Below are 25,647 nucleotides of genomic sequence, written 5' to 3' on the forward strand. Positions count from 1 at the left end.
CTAAAAGAGAGAATGTGCTTTGTTCACATTAATGCTCTAGTGTAAAAATGAGTTTCCATCTCAGTAAATATTAGCTGAATTTTTTTGAATCCTGTTATTTTTCCCACTCCTATATTAGAAAAATATATCAATGCGTAAAATACAAAATACTAATTTTTAAATTTGGTTTGAAATCAGTCATATATGCTTTTATGCATTCATTTATTCACATGTATTTACTGTCAAATTTGTGCGGAACAGCATTTTAGGTGCTGGGACTGTAAAGAAGGGTAAGAGCAAAGTGCTCTTTCATCTAATGTCCCTTGAACCATAGTGAAAAAAGTAGATATTAAACAATATTTGTCTTGAAAAATTATTAGATTAATAACCTCCAGTTATAAAAATATACTGCACAATTACAGCATCCAATAGAGCTTCTAACCTGCCTTCCTGGAAATTACATTCTAATAGGGAAGATAAAGTTAAAAAAAAAGATACACAAATAAACAATTTCAAATATTAATGAGTACTATGAAAAAAAGTATAGCGAGGTGTGAGAGCACATAAGTAGAGGCACTTAATCTAGTTTTGTGGGGCCAAGAAAGCAAATGGCATTCAGCTCACATCCATCACCCCTAAACTGTAGGTTTAATAAGGTCAGGAATCCTCAGGATGACTTTCACATTACTTATACTATGTACAAGTCATGACAAAATCACTGTTTTTTCCCCTTACGACAAATGGCCATAGATACAGTACGTCTTGATTTCAGTAAAATTCTTGAAACTTTTAAAATTCCATTTTAGTTGTTAAAATAGGTTAAAAAAATGTTTCCTAGATGATGACAAAATGATTTAGATTAGAAGCTCAGTGAAGAATCATCCCCAAGTTGGACTTCAAACTTGACAAGACTCTGATGGCAACCTGCAAGCTTCTTAGTAATTAATAATCGGTTCCACACTGTCAGCCATTTTTATGAAAGCATAAAGGATATGATTTTGAAATGTATTCATAGTAGGAATCTTAGCCAAATGGTTCATACCATAGGTGGTTGAATAAAAATTAAGATATATCTCAATGTAGGTCTCAAAATTCAAGAGTATAAAATGTTACTTCTGCCACTACTATCACATTAGCTGTTAGAGTTTATTATGCTTAGGCAATTGTGACTCCTCTCCTTCAAGCCTTAGGGGAGTCTATAAACTAGACCTACTCTCCCCATTTTGTAGACAAGGAAACTGAGTTTCAGGTAGGTAATTTGCCAAAGTCATAGAGTTGCTAGGTAATAAAGCTAGAATTCAAAACTGAGACTGTCTAATGCCAAGATTAGTGCTCTTATCCAGAATTTTAGGCTTCTTCCAACCAAGGTAATTACAAGTTCTTTAGGATTTCACAGCTTGATGTCACTGATTCTGCCATTTGCCAGTTATACAGTCTTGGCAAAGAAATTAACCTCTTAGAGTCTGCAGGTGTAGAGAAAACATTAGTACCTACCAAATTAGATTTTATGGTTATTGAATGAACTAATACACAGAAAGCACTTGGAACTGTATCTGGCATGTAGCAAACAATCAATATATGTTAGTTAATAATGCTAATATTATTTTTAAAATTTTATAATAAATGTCTTCCTACGTTTATAACCATGGCTAAATGCCTAAAGATCTGTGTGGAATTGAGATAATCTCTCAAAAATTATAATCTCTCAATTTATTTAGCACTCATTCTTTGTCATTTATTTAATTTTCAATAAATTTTCACAAGGTCCCAGATATTCTTCTCATCTACTCTTATTTCAAAAGCTGACAGTAAGCCAAATATAGGAAAAAAATAAAATAGTAAAAGATATATGGTGCTATTGCTCTAAAACATTTTCTCTAAATATTTTTGTCTGTAGCATCTCTTTATTTTTTAAATTTTATTTATTTATTCTTCTCAGTAGATCCTTGTTGGTTATCTATTTTAAATATAGCAGTGTGTACATGTCAATTGGGAATGACATGTGCATCTCTTTAAAATAAAAACTGAAATACCAAGTGATCCACATTAAGTCTGTGGAAGATTTTATGCACTTGTGAATTATTCTTTAGCTCATGGGATTTGTGATTTCTAATTGAGTGATAATCAAACTGAAAAATCATAAAGGCAAACTTGCTTAGAAAAGTCAACTACATTTACGTAACTGATGAAACTGTTGAGCTGTGTTAATTCATTAAGTTCTTCCTGTGAATGACATTATTTTGATGCACTAATATTGACTTTTAGTCTCTTCAGGACCAAGGCTACCTGCAATTTTTAATGAGACCATAAATTGAATATAAAATTTTCTAGGTATGAATATTTTCACCTGAAATACATACCTCATTAGTTAGAGGAAGGTATGGTCCACAATCCAGATTTCACGGGGGAAGGTAGCTATTCTCATCTTTGTTGGAATTAAAAAAAAAAATTCCTTATTTGAAAGGACAAAGCAGAACCTGCTTACTTGCATCTTCTTACCTTTCTATTTTTTTAATATTACCTTGATTTATCTACTACTACCCTCCCAAGTCTTTACCTTTGTACCTCCTCCATTTCTTCTATCAACATTAAACTTTCCACTGCTCAAAAAAAACCCAAACTATGTCCTGTGAACAAGATATTTTTTGGTACCACACAGCTTGAGGAAGAGCTCAATTAAATGAAAGTGAAGCAATACATAAATAACCAATATTGTGGTAATTTTATTTTACTGTTCTATGCTTACTTTTTATATACAATGAAATGGTAAGAAGTATCTAGTTTTGATAAATTTCTCCAAATGTGTTTTTAGCCATCCCATGATTCTGCTGGTTTCCCTTAGCTTCACTATTTTTTCCTGTTTATTATGTTTCTTTTACATCCCATGGAATATTGACTGTATAACTAAATAATAAAGAAAGTCAAAGAAAGAGAAATAGATGATCTCCTGATGCATAGTTTTAGCTATAAAAATAATGGCCAGGTGGGAAACAATCACAGCAAATTTTGGGCTTCCAGAGAGAAAGACTAAATTCAGCTCCAAAGGGACATAATTTGAAGCTTGTTGGGCTACACAATATGGAATTAAAAATAGCCAAACAGTCAACCCAGGATATTTTTAAATTTCCTATAAAATTTAAATTGTTGTGAAATGAACCTAATAATCTCAGTAACATTGACATCTCATGCCATTTTTAGCTATTTTTATCAGCAATAATCATTTTTCCCCTTTGTGGAATTTTTTTTGGTAAGTTTCAAAAGTGAGCTACACACTGATGGGGGTAATCCTTTCACAATGTATACATATACCAAATGATAGCATTATATACTAAATACCTTGTAATTTTATTTGTCACTTATACCTCAGTAAAACTGAAAAAAGAAAAGTGTTACACATAGAAAACTTCAGCCTGCTTTATAGTAACATCTAAATTATCATCTTAAATGATTTGGCCATATTTGTTCATCGTACATATGTTCAGCATTTGAAAAATAAACGTTCTTAGACAGTTTATGGTAATTTGTATTTTGAAGTTTTGCTTAAGAAAATTTCTTTGTTACAGTGTCAATGTCAGATTAGAGATCCTCACAAAAAATATAATTATATTTTTTCTTTTAAGATTTAAATTAGTAAATATTGGTAAAGATAAAGTATAGAAGTAAATCAGACTTTCTTTTGTATATATGTTTTACCATTACAATAACATATTATAAATTTTAAGTATATAAAAAAAATATTGTTACAATGCAATCTAGTATAATTGGATTTACAGGATCAGACATAGTTTAGATATATAATACACAGTATTCTGTGAAGATCTATCAGAAGATTCCTACTGGGCACTGGAAAAGTGGATAGATTATTCTACGTGATGTAGTTGAAAGGACATTATATGTAGAAGTGAAAGAGCTTAGTTTGAGCCCTCCTTCTAACATGCTAACTGTATGGTCTTTGGTATTTATTCTCCTAATTCTTAAAATTAAAAGATTTTCTTAGAGAAGTTATTTGAATGGTGCTTTCCACCCTTAAAATTGTATGCTTTTATAATTTATTTTAGATGCTATATTTTTATTAAACCAAACAAATGATGATACAGTCCTGATAGAAGGTTTGTTAGAGGAACAATAGAAAGTCTGGATAGATAAAGGTTAGACATGATTTTTTGCTACATGAGCAACAGCTCTTTATTTTTAAAAATGGCATAAATATGAAATACATGTTTAAGTAAAATATGATATTATGAATGGACTTATTAAAAGCTGCCTTAATTTCCTCTTTAGTTGTTATTTCATATCATAAGTTTTCATGATTGGACATTTTTCTTCTAAAAGGATCAGAGTGAAACATGATCAATACATATGTAGAACTGAAAATAAGTATAAAAGTAAATCAAATTTAAAACAACCTTGTACATATTTACTTGGCTTAAAGAAATGTATTTTTAAAATATATTTTTAAGAATCCTTTTCACATCCTTAACCAGAAGAATTTTTCTTTATTTCTCAAAGCCGCGGAACAACTAAGCCCATGCACCACAACTACTGAGCCTATGCTCTAGAGCCCACAAGCCACAACTACTGAGCTTGTGTGCCACAACTACGGAAGCCCATGTGCCTAGAGCCCACGCTCCGCAACAAGAGAAGCCACCATAATGAGAAGGCCGCACACTGCAACGAAGAGTAGTGTCTGCTCGCCACAACTAGAGAAAGCCCACATGCAGCAACAAACACCCAAGGCAGCCAAAAATAAATAAATTAATTAATTAAAAAAAAATCTTTCTCTATTGGATATGAAAATGCTTATACTCATAGAGAAACTCAGGTACATTCTCTGTGTACCAGGAGAAATCATATAAAAATATTCACAGCAGGATTGATAATAACAGTCCCAAACTAGAAATCACTTAAATATTCATCAATAGTGGAATGTGAAAATGAATTGTGGCATAGATACACATAGAAAATAAAATACATGAATAAACAGAAGAAATGTGGTTGAATCTTAAAAAAGATAAAGATGAATGAAAGAAGGCACATACTGAAACATACATACACTATAATTCTGTATATACACATTAAAAATAGACAAAAGTAAACTATATTATTTATGGATGCTTATTTAGTTGGTAAGTCTACAATAGAAATAAAGAAACTGTCAGAGTGGTTAATTTTAAGTGGAGGAAAATGATTAGGACTAGGAAGAAGCACCCAGGGGGCTTTCTGGTGATGCATTATATACTTGGGATATACTTGCATTTACGTTTAATTTACAATCATTTATTAAGCAGTGCATTCATGTTTAATCACTGTCTATATATTACACATTTTTCCTTAAAGTTTAAAGAACAAGATTTGGTCTTCATAAAAGCCTTCAGAAACAGCTGCAATTCTTCCTGTAAAACCAAAAATTGATTGCCAAACTTCATCCTCAGTGAGGCAGTAAAGTCAGCATAAGTAATTGTGGTAAACTATAACGTTTGTGGAGGATAACTGAAACCAACTAAAGTGAATAGGCCATGAATACTCATCAGTCTATAAAACAGAAGTACAATTTGTATAAAGTTGGATCTCATAAATAAGTAATGTAGCATTAAAAGGCACAGCAAGATGAATAGAGCAGGGGTTTGTGAGGCAAAAAATGGTGGGTATTTTTCTTCTCAGGCAAATATTAAATAATTTAAATGGGTATATATTTTAAATGGGTGAGTGAAAAACACATTTCCAAATGTGTGACTGAAGAGGCTGGTTACAGTTTTTCTCTTTGTAATCTTCTTACACCTGGATATATCCCTCATTATCATTTCCTGTTCTCTCAGGTGGTAAATACATTGTCCTGTACTAAATATAAATTTCAATTGTTCTTTGCATTAATAGTGCTTTTTAAAACATCTTTATTGGAGTATAATTCCTTTACAATGGTGTGTTAGTTTCTGCTTTATAGCAAAGTGAATCAGCTATACATATACACATATCCCCATATCTCTTCCCTCTTGTGTCTCGCTCCCTCCCACCCTCCCTATCCAACCCCTGTAGATGGTCACAAAGCACCCAGCTGATCCCCCTGTGCTACGTGGCTGCTTCCCACTAGCTATCGATTTTACATTTGATAGTATATATAAGTCCATGCCACTCTCTCACTTCGTCCCAGCTTACCCTAACCCCCTCCCCGGGTCCTCAAGTCCATTCTCTAGTAGATCTGCCTCTTTATTCCCATCCTGCCCCTAGGTTCTTCATAACCATTTTTTTTTAAGATTCCATATATATGTGTTAGCATACATATTTGTTTTTCTCTTTCTGACTTACTTCATTCTGTATGACAGACTCCAGGTCTATCTACCTCATTACTAATAACTGAGTTTCATTTCTTTTTATGGCTGAGTAATATTCCATTGCATATGTGTGCCACATCTTCTTTATCCATTCATCTGTTGATGGACACTTAGGTTGCTTCCATGTCCTGGAAACTGTAAATAGTGCTGCAATGAACATTGTAATACATGTCTCTTTTTGAATTATGTTTTTCTCAGGGTATATGCCCAGTAGTGGTATTGCTGGGTCGTACGGTAGTTCTATTTTTAGTTTTTAAGGAACCTCCATACTGTTCTCCATAGTGGCTGTATCAATTTACATTCCCACCAACAGTGCAAGAGGGTTCCATCTTCTCCCAAACCTCGCCAGCATTTATCATTTGTACATTTTTTGATGATGGACATTCTGACTGGTGTGAGGTGATACCTCATTGTAGTTTTGATTTGCATTTCTCTAATGATTAATGATGTTGAGCATTCTTTCATGTGTTTGTTGGCAATCTGTATATCTTCTTTGGAGAAATGTCTATTTAGGTCTTCTGCCCATTTTTGGATTAGGCTGTTTGTTTTTTTTGATATTGAGCTGCATGAGCTGCTTATAAATTTTGGAGATTAATCCTTTGTCAGTTGCTTCGTTCGCAAATATTTTCACCCATTCTGAGGGTGTTTTTTCATCTTGTTTATGGTTTATTTTGCTGTGCAAAAGCTTTTAAGTTTCATCAGGTCCCATTTGTTTATTTTTGGTTTTATTTCCATTTCTTTAGGATATGGGTCAAAAAGGATCTTGCTGTGATTTATGTAATACAGTGTTTTGCCTATGTTTTCCTTAAGAGTTTTACAGTGCCTGGCCTTACATTTAGGTCTTTAATCCATTTTGAGTTTATTTTTGTGTATGGTGTTAGGGAGTGTTCTAATTTCATTCTTTTACATGTAGCTGTCCCATTTTCCCAGAACCCCTTATTCAAGAGGCTGTCGTTTCTCCATTGTATATTATTGCCTCCTTTATCAAAAATAAGGTGACCATATGTGCATGGGTTTATCTCTGAGCTTTCTATCCTGTTCCATTGATCTATATTTCTGTTTTTGTGCCAGTACCAGACTGTCTTGATTACTGTAGCTTTCTAGTGTATTCTGAAGTCAGGGAGCCTGATTCCTCCAGCTCCATTTTTCGTTCTCAAGATTGCTTTGGCTATTCGGGGTCTTTTGTGTTTCCATACAAATTGTGAAATTTTTTGTTCTAGTTCTGTGAAAAATGCCAGTGGTAGTTTGATAGGAATTGCATTGAACCTGTAGATCGCTTTAGGTAGCATAGTCATTTTCACAATGTTGATTCTTCCAATCCAAGAACATGGTACATCTCTCCATCTGTTTGTATGATCTTTAATTTCTTTCATCAGTGTCTTATAATTTTCTGCATACAGGTCTTTTGTCTCCTTAGGTAGGTTTATTCCTAGGTATTTTATTCTTTTTGTTGCAGTGGTAAATGGGAATATTTCCTTAATTTCTCTTTCAGACTTTTCATCATTAGGGTATAGGAATGCAAGGGATTTCTGTGCATTAATTTTGTATCCTGCTACTTTACCAAATTCATTGATTAGCTCTAGTAGTTTTCTGATAGAGTCTTTAGGATTCTCTATGTAAACTATTATGGCATCTGCAAACAGTGACAGCTTTACTTCTTTTCCTATTTGGATTCTTTTATTTCTTTTTCTTCTCTGACTGATGTTGCTAAAACTTCGAAAACAATGTTGAATAACCGTGTTATTCAACAAGGAATGGGACAACCTTGTCTTGTTCCTGATCTTACTGGAAGTGGTTTCAGGTTTTCACCATTGAGAACGTTGTTGGCTGTGGGTTTGTCATATATGACCTTTATTACGTTGAGATAAGTTCCCTCTATGCCTACTTTCTGGAGGGTTTTTATCATAAATGGGTGTTGAATTTTGTTGAAAGCTTTGTCTGTATCTATTGAGATGATCATATGGTTTTTATTCTTCAACTTGTTAATATGGTGTATCACAATGATTGATTTACGTATATTGAAGAACACTTGCATTCCTGGGATGAACCTCACTTGATCATGGTGTATGATCCATTTAATGTGCTGTTGGATTCTGTTAGCTAGTATTTTGTTGAGGATTTTTGCATCTATGTTCATCAGTGATACTGGCCTGTAGTGTTTTTTTTTTTTTTTTTTTTTTTTTTTTTTTTTTTTTTTTTTTTTTGTGACATCTTTGTCTGGTTTTAGTATCAGGTTGATGGTGGCCTCGTAGAAAGAATTTGGGAGTGTTCCTCCCTCTGCTATATTTTGGAAGAGTTTGAGAAGGATAGGTGTTAGCTCTTCTTTAAATGTTTGATAGAATTTGCCTGTGAAGCCATCTGGTCCTGGGCTTTTGTTTGTTGGAAGGTTTTAATAACAGTTTTGATTTCAGGGCTTGTGATTGGTTTGTTTATATTTTCTATTTCCTATTTCTTCCTGTTTCAGTCTCAGAAGGTTGTGCTTTTCTAAGAATTTGTCCATTTCTTCCAGGTTGTCCGTTTTATTGGCATAGAGTTGCTCATAGTAATCTCTCATGATCCTTTGTATTTCTGCAGTGCTAGTTGTTACTTCACCTTTTTCATTTCTAATTCTTTTCATTTGAGCCTTCTCCCTTTTTTTCTTGATGAATCTGGTTAATGGTTTATCAATTTTGTTTATCTTCTCATATAACCAGGTTTCACTTTCATTGATCTTTGCTATTGTTTTCTTCATATCTTTTTCACTTATTTCTGATTGGATCTTTATGATTTCTTTCCTTCTGCTAACTTTGGGGTTTTTTTGTTCTTTTCTCTAATTGCTTTAGGTGTAAGGTTAGGTTGTTTATTTGAGATGTTTCTTGTTTCTTAAGGTAGGATTGTATTGCTATAAATTTCCCTCTTAGAACTGCTTTTGCTGCATTCCATAGGTTTTGGGTCATCATGTTTTCATTGTCATTTTTTTCTAGGTATTTTTTGATTTCCTCTTTGATTTCTTCAGTGATCTCTTGGTTATTAAGTAGTGTATTGTGTAGCCTCCATGTGTTTGTAATTTTTACAGACTTTTTCCTGTAATTGGTATCTAGTCTCATAGCATTGTGGTCGGAAAAGATACTTGATACAATTTCAATTTTCTTAAATTTACCAAGGCTTGATGCGTGGCCCAAGATATGACCTATCATGGAAAATGTTCCATGAGCACTTGAGAAGAAAGCATATCCTGTTGTTTTTGGATGGAATGTCATAAAATATCAATGAAGTCTATCTTGTTTAATGTATCATGTAAATATTGTGTTTCCTTATTTATTTTCATTTTGATGATCTGTCCGTTGGTGAGAGTGGGGTGTTAAACTCCCCTACTATGATTGTTACTGTCGATTTCCCCTTTTATGGCTGTTAGCATTTGCCTTATATATTGAGGTGCTCCTATGCTTGGTACATAAATATATACAATTGTTATATCTTCTTCTTGGATTGATCTCTTGATCATTATGTAGTGTCCTTCCTTGTTTCTTGTAATAGTCTTTATTTTAATTCCTTGTTTCGTGTAATAATCTTTATTTTAAAGTCTATTTTGTCTGATATGAGAATTGCTACTCCAGCTTTCTTTTGATTTCCATTGCATGGAATATCATTTTCCATCCCCTCACTTTCATTCTGTATGTGTCTCTAGGTCAGAAGTCAGTCTGTTGTAGACAGCATATATATGGGTCTTGTTTTTGTATACATTTAGCCAGTCTATATCTTTTGGTTGGAGCATTTAATCCTTTTATGTTTAAGTTAATTATCAATATGTATGTTCCTATTACCATTTTCTTAATTTTGGGGGGTTTGTTGTTGTAGGTCTTTTCCTTCTCCTGTGTTTCCTGCCTAGAGAAGTTCCTTTAGCATTTGTTGTAAAGCTGGCTTGGTGATGCTGTATTCTCTTCACTCTTGCTCATCTGTAAAGATTTTAATTTCTCCGTCGAATCTGAATGAAATCCTTGAGGGGCAGAGTAATCTTGGTTGTAGGTTTTCCCCTTTCATCACTTTAAATATGTCCTGCCACTCCCTTCTGGCTTGTAGATCTTCTGCTGAAAGATCAGCTGTTAACCTTATGGGGATTCACTTGTATGTTATTTGTTGTTTTTCCCTTGTTGCTTTTAATATTTTTCTTTGTATTTAATTTTTGATAGTTTGATTAATATGTGTCTTGGCGTGTTTCTCCTTGGATTTATCCTGTATGGGACTCTCTGCACTTCCTGGACTTGATTAACTATTTCCTTTACCATATTAGTGAAGTTTTCAACTATAATCACTTCAAATATTTTCTCAGTCCCTTTTCTTGTTTTCCTCTTTTCTGGGACCCCTATAATTCCAACGTTGGTGTGTTTAATGTTGTCCCAGAGGTCTCTGAGACTGTCCTCAATTCTTTTCTTTCTTTTTTCTTTATTCTGCTCTGCAGTAGTTATTTCCACTATTTTATCTTCCAGGTCACTTATCCGTTCTTCTGCCTCAGTTATTCCACTATTGATTCCTTCTAGAGAATGTATAATTTCATTTATTGGGTTGTTCATCATTGTCTGTTTGCTCTTTAGTTCTTCTAGGTAATTGTTAAACATTTCTTTTATTTTCTCCATTCTATTTCCAAGATTTTGGATCACGTTTACTATCAATACTCTGAATTCTTTTTCAGGTAGACTGCTTATTTCTTCTTCATTTGTTTGGTCTGGTGGGTTTTTACCTTGCTCTTTCATCTGCTGTATGTTTCTCTGTCTTCTCATTTTTCTTAACTTACTGTGTTTGGGGTCTCCTTTTCGCAGGCTGCAGGTTCATAGTTCCTGTTAATTTTGGTGTCTGCCACCAGTGGCTAAGTTTGGTTCAGTGTATTGTATAGGATTCCTTGTGTAGGGCACTAGTGCCTGTGTTCTAGGCTGGATCTTGTCTTTCTGGTGTTCATGTTTTCGTCTGGTGGTTTGTTTTGGGGTGTCTGTGACCTTATTATTATTTTAGGCAGCTTCTCTGTTAATGGGTGGTATTGTCTTCCTGTCTTGATAGTTGTTTGGCATAGAGTGTCCAGCACTGTAGCTTGCTGGTTGTTGAGTGGAGCTGGGTCTTGGCATTGAGATGGAGATTTCTGGGAGATTTTTGCCGTTTTATATTACATGGAGCTGGGAGGTCTCTGGTGGACCAATGTCCTGAACTCAGCTCTCCGAGACCTCAGAGGCACAGACCTGACACCTGGCCTGAGCACCAAGACCCTGTCATCCACACAGCTCAGAATAAAAGGGAGAATAAAAGAAAGAAAGAAAGAAAAATAAAGTTTTTAAAATAAAAAATAATTATTAAAAATGAACAAATTTTAAAAAGACAGAAAGAAGAGAGCAACCAAACCAAAAAACAAATCCACCAATGATAACAAGTACTAAAAAGTATACAAAAAAAACCCAGACAGAACCCTAGGACAAATGGTAAAAGCAAAGCTATACAGACAGAATCACACACAGAAGCATGCACATACACACTCACAAAAGGGAAAAAGGAAAAAAGTATACATATTGTTGCTCCCAAAGTCCACCACCTCAATTTTGGATGATTCGTTGTCTATTCAGGTATTCCACAGATGTTGGGAACATCAAGTTGATTGTGGAGATTTAATCTGCTGTTCCTGAGGCTGCTGGGAGAGATTTCTCTTTCTCTTATTTGTCCGCACAACTCCTGGGGTTCAGCTTTGGATTTGGCCCCGCCTCTGCGTGTAGGTCACCTGAGGGTGTCTGTTCTTCGCTCAGACAGGACAGGGGGGGAATTGATTCGGGGGCTCTGGCTCACTCAGGCCGGGGGGAGGGAGGGGTACAGATGCGGGGCGAGCCTGCGGCAGTAGAGGCCAGCATGATGTTGCAACAGCCCGAGGCACGCTGTGTGTTCTCCTGGAGAAGTTGTCCCTGGATCATGGGACGCTGGCAGTGGCGGGCTGCACAGGCTCCAGGGAGGGGAGGTGTGGATAGTGACCTGTGCTTGCACACAGGTTTCTTGGTGGCTACGGCAGCAGCTTAGCATCTTATGCCTGTCTCTGGGGTCTGTGCTGATAGCCGCGGCTCACGCCCATCTCTGGAGCTCCTTTAAGCCGCACGCTTAATCCCCTCTCCTCTCGCACCAGGAAACAAAGAGGCAAGAACAAGTCTCTTGCTTCTTAGGCAGCTCCAGACTTTTTCCTGGATTACCTCCCATCTAGCCATAGTGCCCTAGCCCCTTCATGCTGTGTTCACGCAGCCAACCCCAGTCCTCTCCCTGGGATCTGACCTCCGAATCCTGAGCCTCAGCTCCCAGCCCCCGCCCGCCCCAGCGGGTAAGCAGACAAGCCTTTCAGGCTGGTGAGTGCCCGCCACCCACCATCTCCGCCAGTGAAGGGGCTTCCTAGTGTGTGGAAACTTTGCCTCCTTCACAGCTCCCTCCCACTGGTGCAGTTCCCGTCCCTATTCTTTTGTCTCTGTTTTTTCTTTTTTCTTTTGCCCTACCCAGGTACGTGGGGAGTTTCTTGCCTTTTGGGAAGTCTGAGGTCTTCTGCCAGCGTTCAGTAGGTGTTCTGTAGGAGTTGTTCCACATGTAGATGTATTTCTGATGTATTTGTGGGGAGGAAGGTGATCTCTACATCTTACTCTTCCACCATCTTGAAGGTCTCCGATACTGCTTTTTAAATCAACCCTATATATACTATTCTACATGTTGCAATTCTAAAAGTAGACAGATTTCCAGTATCAACAGTTTTTCTCCATTTATCAAGACTACTTATTTACTTGCATGTATGTGTGTGAGGTAAGCCAAATAGGTATTTTAGTTGTTGACATATATTTCTCTTTCTACAACATTCATGAATCTTCAGTGGAAAAATGTACTTTCAGATCATTTTAATCCATTAGGTCTAGTTTAATTTAGTATCTTATAAGACCCAAATATTGGGCTGGGTAGTGAGGTTTCTAAGATCAATATGACACAGTCTCTGCTTTCAAGAAATTTGAGTAAATGGAAACTTTCAATAGACTTTGGTAAGCACTACCAAAAAGTTGTGCAACAGTATGAGATGGGCCATTTAGGACATGAAAAGTTCAGAAAAAGCTTTTCTAGAAAAGATTATGTTTGACTAAAATTTTCAAAGATGAGCTATCTAAATAAAAAATGGAGAATGAAGAAATGAGGGCAGAGGGCAAGAGCAGAGGCAAACAGACATGGGAGAGTTCTGAGAACATGCATTAGTAATCTCAAGCAGGTTAGTGTTCCTGAAGGTGAAGTTTTAAAAGCAGTAATGGGAAGTGTGCCTTGTTTGCTGCATTGAGGGTTACTTTCTACTATTGAACTATGTTTGTTAGAGACATCCCCAGCAGTTACATCAAGGATAAGTATGAGGTTTGTTAAGATTAATGATAGGATAACGTATTAGGAGGTTGTAACAGTAGGTCAGGAGACATAGAATGAGAGCCTGACTGTTGTTGTTTTGGAGAGAGGAGAAAATTTGAAAACTATTCGAAGCATGTAAAATTATCAAGATTGGGGATTGACTGGATAAGCACAGTGAGGGAGAAAGAGAAGACTGAGATGCCTCTCCAGTTTGGCTTGGGAATAATAAACTGAGATGCAGAATTCAGGAGAAGAAGCCCTTTCTGAGGAAGATGAAAATAAGGATTCAATCTTAAACACGTTGAATTTGAGGTGCCTCTAGGACATTCAAGCAGGTTTGTTTTACAGATAAATGTCTATTTGAGGCTGTAGGCTGAAGCTGCAGAAGCGATTATAGATATAGCTGTGGAAGACATCAGCATCCAAGTGTAATTAAAACAGTGGTTTTTAATATCAGTGGAATTTCCCCCCAAAATGTGTAGAATTAAAACTAATGAGAAGACAGTTCCAATATCCAGAATTTGTCTTGGAGGTGATGAATATGGTTATTACCTTGATTGTGGCGATGGTAACACAAGTGTACATGTATATTTCCCAACTCAAAGTCACCAAATCGCACACATTAATTATCTGTCCCTTTTTGTATAGCAGTTTTACCTCAATAGAGCTAGGAGAAAAAGAACTAATACAATATTTTTTAAAGAAGGTTTATGAAGAAACAGATAAAGGGAAGACAAAAAGAATCAGAAATGCTTAAACATGAAAACCGGGAGCAAACAGGTAGTAGAGTCTCATAAAGGAGAGTGTGAGATCCATCTCAAATGCAGCAGTGAAGTTCTTCAGATAAAGATGACATTTAGCAATAAAGAGGTCATTGGTTACTATGGGGTTGAGGATGGATATCATTCATTATGCATCTGGGATTATACAACTGTGAATATTTATACACACACACGTATGCACACGTACATGAATCTATTATAATAGCTGACAGTAAGACAAAAAACTGGCGAAAAGATATATCCCAAGTAAATATTATAAAAATATATGCATAAAATTTTCTAATCTATTTATGAACTAATTGAATATCTGAAAGATCACCAAGCTTCAAAATTACTCACAAGCAGTATATAAATCTCCATTATAAATATTTTTAGGTAGGAGCATTAAAATGGACATCATTAAGTTTTCAAATTGTGTGGGCTTCTTTTCTTTACTTGACTGAGTACAGTTTTTGCATTATATTGTTTGATTTGACAAGAGAACCCATAAATATCCACACTTGTGGCCCACTTAAAAAAGAAGTATTATAGTTTTAGGCACTGTTGAACATCATGCTGAGCTACAAAAGCTAAATAAAACACCGTAAAGCTCCCCACCTTCATTTCATTTTTAGAACCTCACACAGGGAGATGACAACTACATTAATCAGAGACAGACCACTGAGGTTCAGATTTATTTTGTTTAATATTAAATTGTATAGTTGAAGGAGATATCAATTTTTCTTTAAAATGGCACCATCACTACCCTTCTAAACACTGCAGTTTACTAATGATTTTAAAACTGAATCACTACCACTTCACCCCAGCTGAGATTTAGCATGCAGATCTCACAATGGGAATACATTTCTGTTTCAGGTTAAATAAATTCAGCCTCTTTTATTTTATAACTGGAAGAACATTTTGTTGACTCAGAGCTCTATTTTTGTTACTTAGAGCTAAAGGAAGTCAGGTGTGCATGAGAAATTCTACAAGGTATTAACTGGAAGTTTGCTGGGAAGAGGTTCACTCTGTATTGTATATAATGCTGAGAACCTTTTTTAACCTTAACAGGCAGTGTTGTTTCCAAATATGCCTTCTCTGATGAATCTGTGCATGCATGCATGCATGCCCAGGGCTACTCTGAAAACTGAGATGAAGAACTGAAAAAGAATTCTGGCCCCTAAGAAACTCCTCAAAGAGATGCTAGACATCTTTGACATGAGCTCCAAGGTTTCTCTCTGCTGCTCTCCCTTCACTATCCACTGACCTGAAGCATGCACACAGAGTGATGCGCTGAAGCACCTACAGCAGCAAGTGTGTCTAAGTAAAAACACCCTCTCATTCTCCTTGATAAGCTAGACTCTGTTAGAAAAGTACAAAGAAGTTCTCTTGTGACCCTGTATCTAAGACTGTGTTTATTAAAAGATCTTCCTTTATCTTCCCCCTCACTCTCCAACCCAGACTCAAGATTGAATCTATGAGACATTAGTTGAGAAAACAAATGAAAATGACACACACCATACTGAACTAAGCATCATGATTTTTTTTATCTCCTGTGAAATACTATAAAGGGTACTAAACAAAACCTTACACTGACAAGTAAAGTCTTTTCGTCAGTGGCTATTTCATTAGGCCTTCCTGGCCTTCTCTATTTGAACTCAACATGTATTAACCAATTTTCTAGAACTTCTCTAAGCAAATCTTCCATTATTGACAGACAATTGACTTTTTCTCACATTGCCTTTTTGGCTCAATTCTGTCTTGTATCACATCCACCTGGTATATCTATTTCCTTTTTTTTTCTAACCTAGGATCTTACTAATTTGTTAAGTTACTGCAGATAATACATTTTTTCCCATGAATCCTGACAGAGCCATCTTAGTCCTTGTGGTGTTTTTCATTCTTTTTAGTAAATAATCAGTATGACACATTTGACAGAGACACAATCTATTCTTTCTGTGTTTGCTAGGTTTTATTCTATATACATCTTTCCCCCAACTATACTGCTACTGCTTGTGTTTTGAGAATATAGAAAAGATTCTCAAATTTAAGTGTGGTATACTATATCTGTGTGTAGTAACTTCTACATTAAAAAACAAGTTTAGCCAGACAATTACTCAACCATAAAAAGAATGAAATAATGCCATTTGCAGCAATATGGATGGACCTAGAGATAATCACACTAAGTGAAGTAAGACAGACAGAGAAAGACAAATATATGATATTGCTTATATGTGGACTCTAAAAAAAAAAAGAAAGAAAAGATACAAGTGAACTTTTTACAAAACAGAAACAGACCCATAGACATAGAAAACAAACTATAGTTACCAAAGGGTAAAGGGGGGCGGATAAATTAGGATTGGGGCATTAACATAAACACACTATTATATCTAAAATAGATAACCAACAAGGACCTATTGTATAGCACAGGGAACTATACCCAATATTTTGTAATAACCTATAAGGGAAAATGTTATCGAACCCTGACCTCTGGCCACCTCCTAGGGGTAGACAACTGAACTAAGCTGTACCAATTTTTGAATTTGAATGGAGAGACTGAAGCTGGTTGAAGCTGCTACCTTAATGGCAGTGTCCATGTAGTCCAGTTGCTGAGGCCTCCACAGACTATGGCCCATGGAGACCGCCACCACCATTAGGTCACAAAAGCCAGGATGGGGGAGAGGTTTGGCCCTGCTTCAAGGCCTGGGCCTGGCCAGTGGGCGGCCCTGGCAAGGGCTCTGGAGCTCTGTAGGACACAGCCCTCAGCCTGTCCCTGGGCCCCCAGCTCACCCAGCGGCCTGAGGCTGCAGGGCCTGGAGGGCCCTGGGAGAAGGCCTCCATGTGCCTCTCGCCACATTCTGCCCAGAGGACCACAACGAGGCTGACTGTGCGGGACCTCTAACCGTGCTGAGGGTCGCATGTTAATGGTCGTATGTAATACTAATGCCCGTGTGCCCACTCTGCCCCTATTACAACAATAATTTGAAAATATATATATGCATAACCATATCACTTTACTGTATGCCTGAAACTAACACAACATTGTAAATCAACTATATTTCAAATTTTTTAAAGTTTATTTTTCATATGCTAATAAAAACATTTTGCTCTGCAAAATCCAGAAATATTGCTTCAGAAGTATTACCTAGTAAGTAAAGTTTGATACTAAAACACTACCTTAATAAATAAGAAGGAAATACAAGGTTCCTTCCACATTTGAATTCAAATATTGGTTTACTTGTACTAAAACGTCATTAGAACAAAAACGCGAAGTTGGTAACTCAAATTGAATACAATAACTAACCACACATATTTCGGTTTTAAGTGTGTCTCAGCTTTTGGTGACAGTTAAAATTAAATTTTATAAGCGGAGCATGAGTCATTTAGTGAAATTAATGTATTATATAGTTATCATTAGGTAGCGATAGGAGACCATTGTGATGCATCAAAGTTCCATTCTATGAACTGGAACCGTGGTCAATCAGTGGGATATGACTGCGTCAGATGCTTTCCTTCTCCTTTGTACTTTCAAACTCATTTTGGTTTTTATGAAAACATGTTATTGCCTAAAGACCAGGACAATTATCCCTTTATCAAATTATGAGTGCTAAAGTCTATATTTCAATTTTTAATGCTGAGAAATTATAGAGAACATTTCTCATCAAATTCAAGAACCAGGAGACAATAAATAAAAGTTAATGCTGTAATTCTTTCAAAGACAAAGAATCAGTAGGAAAAGTGGCAAAGACAGGTTAAGAAAAAGGAAAAATAAAACTAAAAATCAATCAGCATGCTAATGTCTATGTATGTGTTATGACCTGTATATTCCCTATGGGCTTTATGTCTCCAATGCTAAGTAAATTAAAATAAATGGGAAAGATAATTTTCCTAAATTTCAAATACCTCTTTATTTTATCTAAATACTTGATAGATATGATTAAAATAATTTTCAGTTTTCATCAAAGTGGCATCCTAGAGTGACAACTGTAATATAATTTAACTATCATTATGATTAAACTATTACATTAGTTCAAGTTTTTTTTTCGAAGACAAGTTTTATTTGGGAAGAGTTTCTCATTGTTAAAGCTACAAGCAAGTTCTCTTCACAAGTATAGTTCTACAGACCTAGTAGTTTCAGAGATCCCAGTGTTCAAAGGTACACCTCAAAATTAATAACAAAAACACACCCACGGTGAAAGGGAAGAGCTGTTAGACTGGTTTGGAATGTACAGCCATGGATTTCAGCTGGGCTATTATAATTGCCTTCTAATTCAGTTTTCTGGATTTATAATCTTCCATTACAATCTACTTAGCAATCTTTATAAAATAAAAATCTAATGATACCAGCACCTCAGACCCTCTAGGGGTCCCCCCAGCACCTTCTACAACATGGCAAAGAGAAACATTTATGATATGGCACATCTTATTTAATGTAATTATGACATGTCACATGCTGTCATTTGTCTATGCTTTTATTCATGCAATCAACTTTCCTTAGACAGTTTCTAACCCCTTTCAACTTCCTTCTCACCAGTATTCATCCTTCTAACCCCTTTCAACTTCCTTCTCACCAGTATTCATCCTTCATGAATCAGCTTCAACACTGCCGCCTTTCTCTGTTTTCAGAACATGCCCCTCTTATAGATTTAATCACCTTCTTTGCTTGGTGTAACAGAAATTGTCAGTGCCCCATGCATGTCCCTCAGAGCATGTATAGTTTCTGGCCAACTTCCATCTGCTAGTAACTGCAGTCTCACTGAAAGCCCTTATATCAGAATTGCAGAGAGCTGGATGCTTGCTTGGAGGCAGGAAGTGCTGAAAATGTGCCCTGATCCACAGCACCACTGACCAAGAACTTTCAGGTGTTAGTGTGTGAATTTACCAGTTCCATCACTTTTCAGGATCATTAATTATGGGAAATTTATTTTGTGTCACTTCCCAGAATTTGCCCTTCAGATTAAGCTCCATTGCTCTTAAGGACAGCTGGTTAACTGCAGTCCCTTTATTGTCTGCCTTCTCTTCTCTGCATCACTTCCTCACTTCCCTATTAGTATTACTTTAACTTCTCAGAAAAACTATTTATACCTGACTCTTTTGTCTCCAGGCTTTTTCTTGTAGAATCTACAGTAAAACTTTTGATACCAGAGGTACTGTGTGGGGTTCTGGAGTTGAATGTCTTGCTGGCCACATGGCATCAAGACCACTTGGCATGTTGTAACAGAATAATTACAAGACTCTCTCTTGTGGTGAATTGGGACGGCAAAAAGGCATAAGGGGATGTATATCTTATCAATTTCTCCAGGATTTGAGAAAGATAGTGATAATGACAATGACTATGGAGTTAACAGTTGTTGCAAGTATTGTCAGTGCTCTCAGGAAAAAAACTGATGAGCTCAAGCTCAAGTCAGAGGGGTCTCGCTGACAGCATTTAAAGAAACCCTGTCCTTTTAAAGCCAGAGAGAAGATTGAACTGAAAAACAGACCCTTTGATTGTAATAGCAGTTGAATTGTAGAGAAGATTTACTGCAAAGCACCGGCAAACCTCTTATTTAAAACTCCAGGCCTTAACAGGAAAGATGTAGGACCCTGAAACCTGGACTTGAGGTACCAGGTTGACTCACTCTTGATGGAGGATTCTTTCCTTGCCTGGAGACCACATAGATGCATCATCTGAGGTCAACACTTCAAGATATATGTACATTTCTCAAAATTTTCACTCATCTTATGGTTTCTAGACCACTATGTTCAAGACCAGGCATGGCCTAATTGAAAAAAGTATTGTCTCTGATTTAAGAAAAATGGGATTATTCATCAAAAAAGTAACAGAAACTGGCTAATATTTCCAGTTAGGAATTAAGAGAGCATGCCTAGAAATGAATGTTGAGTATGTTGGACAGGGATGCAACTGAAATATAAGGTGCACAGGAGATGCTAAAGATATGTTTACACAAGCAAATGACATTACATCTAAGCATTTGTGATTTGAGGTATGCGTTTCCAAATATATGCTTAATGGTATAGATAATTACATACTTCTCTAAAAATACTTTATTGTAATTCCAGAAAGTAAAAATATATATTAAATAAGAAAATAATACTATCAAATGAATCAATGTTTAAATTATACAATGGTTATAAAATATAAATCAACGACCTTAACAAGTTAAATCCAAATGGACACAATATGATTTATTAAAAAATAATCTTGAAGGTTATCCAGTACAGTGATCAAGAATGAATACACTTTATTACCATCTTGTCTTATACCCAAGTGATCTTGCTTATTGCTTTCAGATAATTCTGATGCTCTATCATTTAACACATAGCATTAGCTGAATCTCTTTTCAAATTAAAATATAAGAAAATTACTCACTTAAAAAAATACATTTAATATACACATAAATACTCCACTTACCCTTACTTGACCCACAAACGCATTGGCTTCTTCTTCTACCACTGATAGATTTCTGGGCAGATAGGGATCAAACACTGGAGCATTGTCATTGACATCTGCTACCACCACATTTACCGTGGCAGTTGAGGTCTTAAAGAAAAAAAAACATAGGGGGCGGGATTAAATGTGAGAGGAGTTATTTTTATTTTCATGTCAGTTAATTAGTCATATTGGCATTTGTCTATCTGAAAGGCATCTCATTACTATTCCTATTCCTTAGCTTTCCAAAAAAGACAAGGGGAAAAAAAGAGAGGAAGCTCGCAATTTTCAAACACCTCAAAAAACAGATGGAAAAATCAAATGATATTAGAGGGCAAACATCTTCTTGAAAATTTCAAGTATTTCCTGGAGGCTTACTTTTAGAGTGTTTTACCTCTATCTTGTTCACATTTTGTGGGTGGTAAGTTTTTGTTTATAGACACTTGTACCCCTTTTTCTCTGAAATGTAACATTTCTGCAGTTTTTACCACTTATATGTTGTACTGTTTAAAAATATAACTAGTACACTATAAAATAGCATGGTATGTCAAATGGGTATTTTCAGGTAAGCAAATACTACATTAGTAATTTTCTAGGTTCACATCTAAACCAAGAGTTTGAGGACCATACACCACTAATTATAACAAACACACACACACACACACACACACACACACACACACACACACACACAAACAACCTTATGGTTATACAGCCTAAGGAAATGGTAAGCGGGTAATACTACCAGTAGTATGTGCTACCTGGTTAAAAGGTAAAATCTCTAGCCTGCTGCAACTCAAGAACATAACGTTGGTCAATGACTTTTGCACAATCAAGGAACATCTTCATACATGACTCAAGCTGGAAACTGCTCCGTCTAATCAAAGCCTGAGTACAGCACTTGCCCTCCACCCAGCTCTGTCACAGTGAGGGGCAGATCACAGAAGGCTGAGACCAAAATTAGAGAACGAAAGTATTCTAGGCTGGAAAATGAAAAATCCATTATGTTATGATATTAAATATTTAATAACATGCAAATAAAAAGTAGGAGGAAAAAGCAGGATGGTACTGTCATGAGAGAATTACTTAACTTTCTTTTTAAAAAAGACAAACAGGATTTGTCCTAATCTGTAAGTGATGTGGGGCAAAAGGCTAAAAAGCTGAGCATAAAGAAGTGACTTAGAGGAAGTGAATCTGAAGAAATTTTGCAGTGGTCATGGGCCCAAGGGGTCAAAAACTGGACTTCCTAGCTACTAAGGAGGAGAAGTCCTGGTAAATACCCCATCCTTTCTGTTGCAAAATCAAGGAACATCTTCATATGTGACACAAGCTGGAAACTGTTCTGTCTAATCAAAGATTGAATACAGCACATGCTTTGTTGGGATCACTGAAGTTCTATACTCTATGAGTAATTCTGCAAAAGGTCTAGACCAGGCCTTACTCAGATTAAAACTCAATAGTCAAATTTTGGTTGGATTAAGGTGATCTGTCCTTATTTTAACAGACATATATTAAATCTTCTTTTGAGCAATATAATTTTATTCCAAGCCTTTATAATTTTTCATATATAATGTCTAGTGGTCATTAAAAATATTACCAGGCATAGCAGGGAATTCTTGGGTATTGATAATGGCTTATTTCTTTATTTGTGTACTAGCTACATTGATAGGCTTATTTTGTGAAAATTTATACAGCTATTCAAAATGATTTGTATATATTTCTGTATTTAAAACTCCAATAAAAATTTTATTTAAAGAAATGTCAAAGACAAGCAGAACAGTGTTGTTTAGTCAAAGCTGGGACAACTTAAATGCCCACCGATAGTAGATGTTTATATAACATTGTGTTTTTTGCACACAACAGAATAACATGTGATACTAAGAATGTACAGACTACATTCACCTCAATGAATTTCATGAATGTAAGGCTGAGTGTACGAAGTCAGGCACAACACAGTACACACTACATGATTCCAAATATATAAATTTCAAAGACTGGCAGAAATACTCCATTGTGATAGAAGTCAGGATAGGGATCACTTTTGTGAAGAAGGCAGAGTAGAAACTGGCACGATTGTAAGGCTGGGCTTCTGGAGTGCTAATTAATTTCTGTTTCTTGTTCTGAATAGTGATTATACAAGTATTTTCACTATGTGAAAATTCATTAAGCTGTACAGTTATGGTTTGTGCACTCTTCTGTGTGCATCTCTCCATGAAATCATTTAATTTAAAGAATGCATGCACATCAACGTACGCTTGTGTGTAGAGATGTATATGGATATGTATAAATATAAATGTCATCTGATTAGATGAAATACAGGTCATGTTATTTTCTCCTTTTAACTTTTACATATTTTCCAAATCTTCTCTAAGAGAGCTACATTGCTTTCATAACAAAAATCAATTTAACAAATGTTATTTCTTTAAAAGTTGTGTTAGAGTTAAAGCTAGTAAAAGGATTTAAAGCTAGTAAAAAGATGTGCCTTTATTGGAGCAGTAGTTCCCAATTTGCCTGAGGGTGAAGGAGACATTAAAATGGACAGCTGGGAGCCAAAATCTAAGAGTAGCCATGCTAGAGTTTGCTGACCTTCCTTCTAACTGCTTGCATAAAGTACCAGCCTATCTGTATTTCCCTTACTGGTGTCCATCCTATTCTTTAAAATTCCCATTCTTGACACTATGAAGTGGGATGATTTCAGACTATACTGGGTCCTCAAAGGCTGTGGTCTGTAACTGGGTAGTATAGATGAGAACTGGATCATTAGGAGAACTAAGAAGTTAAATAACAAGTCCACCATTCCTGTGCTAATAGGGGCTGAAATTTATAGACCCTATAGATGAACTTATCCATATCTTAGAGATAGTATATGAAATAAAGAATATCCATTTCTCTGGCAGAAATGTAAAGTAATAAACATACATAGAATAACTTCCAGCTTATATATTTCTTGGAAAGTGGTCTGAAGATCACTTGCATCAGAATCACTTGGATTATCATTAAAAATGCAGATTTCTGGGCTACACATTAGAACTATTGACTCTATTCTGCAATATTCAAATTATATCCTTTCAATTTGTTTCACCTAAATTGCTGGTATCCCTTTTATTTAAGAAAAGTCCATCCACCTGTGTTTTTATTAGATATCTTTCTTAAAACCTATGATTATTAAGGTTAAAGGGTTAATTTTACTATAATTCTACAAAGGATATAAGTTTAAATACTTAGATAAGAAAAGTGTTATCAAAATATGAGACTATTATTATTTTGTAATTACTTTCTTCTTCAACACCCCACTGTATGTGCACATGTATAAGTCGATCCCTAAAATTATATAAATGATGAAACTAACTGAAGAAGCTTTTGTTTGAAATCTAAATGTTTCTTTCCCTAGTGATATTCTCAGTTCAAACTTTTGAAAATGAAACAAATTTGCTTAAAAGGATCATAATTTTAAAGCTGAATGAGACCTTATTCATTCTTAAAGAAAGAAAAATTGAGGGAACTAGAAATGCTAAGTGGCCTAGCCAAGGAGAACTGAAATTAACTAGTAAATAACTGAAAAAAAAAAAAAAGTTCTAGAAAGAACTAAACCACTAATATTAGCCCAGAACTTATTTTCAGTTTTTTATGTGGCCAAAGCCATAATTAGTAGACTGAGACTATGCCAGATAGCTTAATATGCTATTTCTTTTCCACCTTTACTGTTGTCTAAATAATCTTACATTTAAGGTCAGAGATAAAAGGTCCTAGCTAATATATTACTTCCATTAATTTCTGATTCATCATGTGACCTATCTCAAATGGTTGACCTAAAAACCTCCTTATTAATTTTACTTCATTCTAATTATACCCCTTACTCCATGCTTAATAATTCCTCCTCTTCCTTAGAATTTTCCCCCTCAGTTATTTCCTAGCCAAGTTACACATTAACTTTCATCATAAGTTCTCAATTATTTTCTTCTTGAGATTCTCATTGACTTCTTTACATATATCTTATACAGGCACACTATATTAATTAAGGGGATTGCATATGTACAAAGTAATCTTAGATTTTATTTTTATTGACTCGCCTAATCTCTAAGTGCCTTCTCTTGGCCTCACTCACTATTTACTAAAACTATTTTGTATATTTTATTTTCCACATATAGCTGTTTATCTAATGTTTGAAAAGTGGCAAATAGCTTATTATGGGCAGATTGTTTACCAAATTTAAGTAATTATCCTTATCTATTTTTCTAATTTTTAATTAAGATGATAAAACTGTCTTTTATCAATTCTGTATGGTAAATTTTCTACAGCAATCATCCTCAAAAAGCATGAGGAGAGCATTATATACCCCCACCCAGTCTATTTTTTGATCAAAGAAGTCATTTCAAGTAAACTGGAGACACATTGCTATTTGAATTGGGTGAGCCTTTCAGACACTTATACTGAATTTGAAATTATTTCTAGAGAACAGTGCTGAGTTGGCCCATATGCACTAGACTAAAGACAAAAGCTATTTTGTGACATAGAAATGGTGAAAAAAACAGTCTAATAAAGCACTGCCAACGAATGCATTTTTATAGTGCTTAAAAATCAGAATAGTGGGCTTCCCTGGTGGCACAGTGGTTGGGAGTACGCCTGCCGATGCGGGGGGCGCGGGTTCGTGCCCCGGTCCAGGGGGATCCCGCGTGCCACAGAGCGGCTGGGCCCGTGGGCCGTGGCTGCTGGGCCTACGTGTCTGGAGCCTGTGCTCCGCAGCCGGAGAGGCCACAACAGTGGGAGGCCCGCATACCGC

General features: G+C 35.7%; 1 protein-coding gene across 5 annotated transcripts in view; it reads right to left on the reverse strand.

Moving 5' to 3' along the window:
• PCDH15 (protocadherin related 15) overlaps positions 1–25,647 on the reverse strand; it is a 1,516,422-nt gene that overhangs the window by 212,448 nt on the left and 1,278,327 nt on the right. For all 5 annotated transcript variants that reach the window (XM_067025124.1, XM_067025121.1, XM_067025122.1 and 2 more), the window contains one exon: positions 20,850–20,978. In XM_067025124.1, the coding sequence (XP_066881225.1) occupies positions 20,850–20,978 (129 nt within the window). The remainder of the gene's footprint in view (positions 1–20,849; positions 20,979–25,647) is intronic.

The sequence above is a fragment of the Kogia breviceps genome, chromosome 2 (genome assembly GCF_026419965.1).
Source record: "Kogia breviceps isolate mKogBre1 chromosome 2, mKogBre1 haplotype 1, whole genome shotgun sequence".
NCBI lineage: Eukaryota > Metazoa > Chordata > Mammalia > Artiodactyla > Physeteridae > Kogia > Kogia breviceps.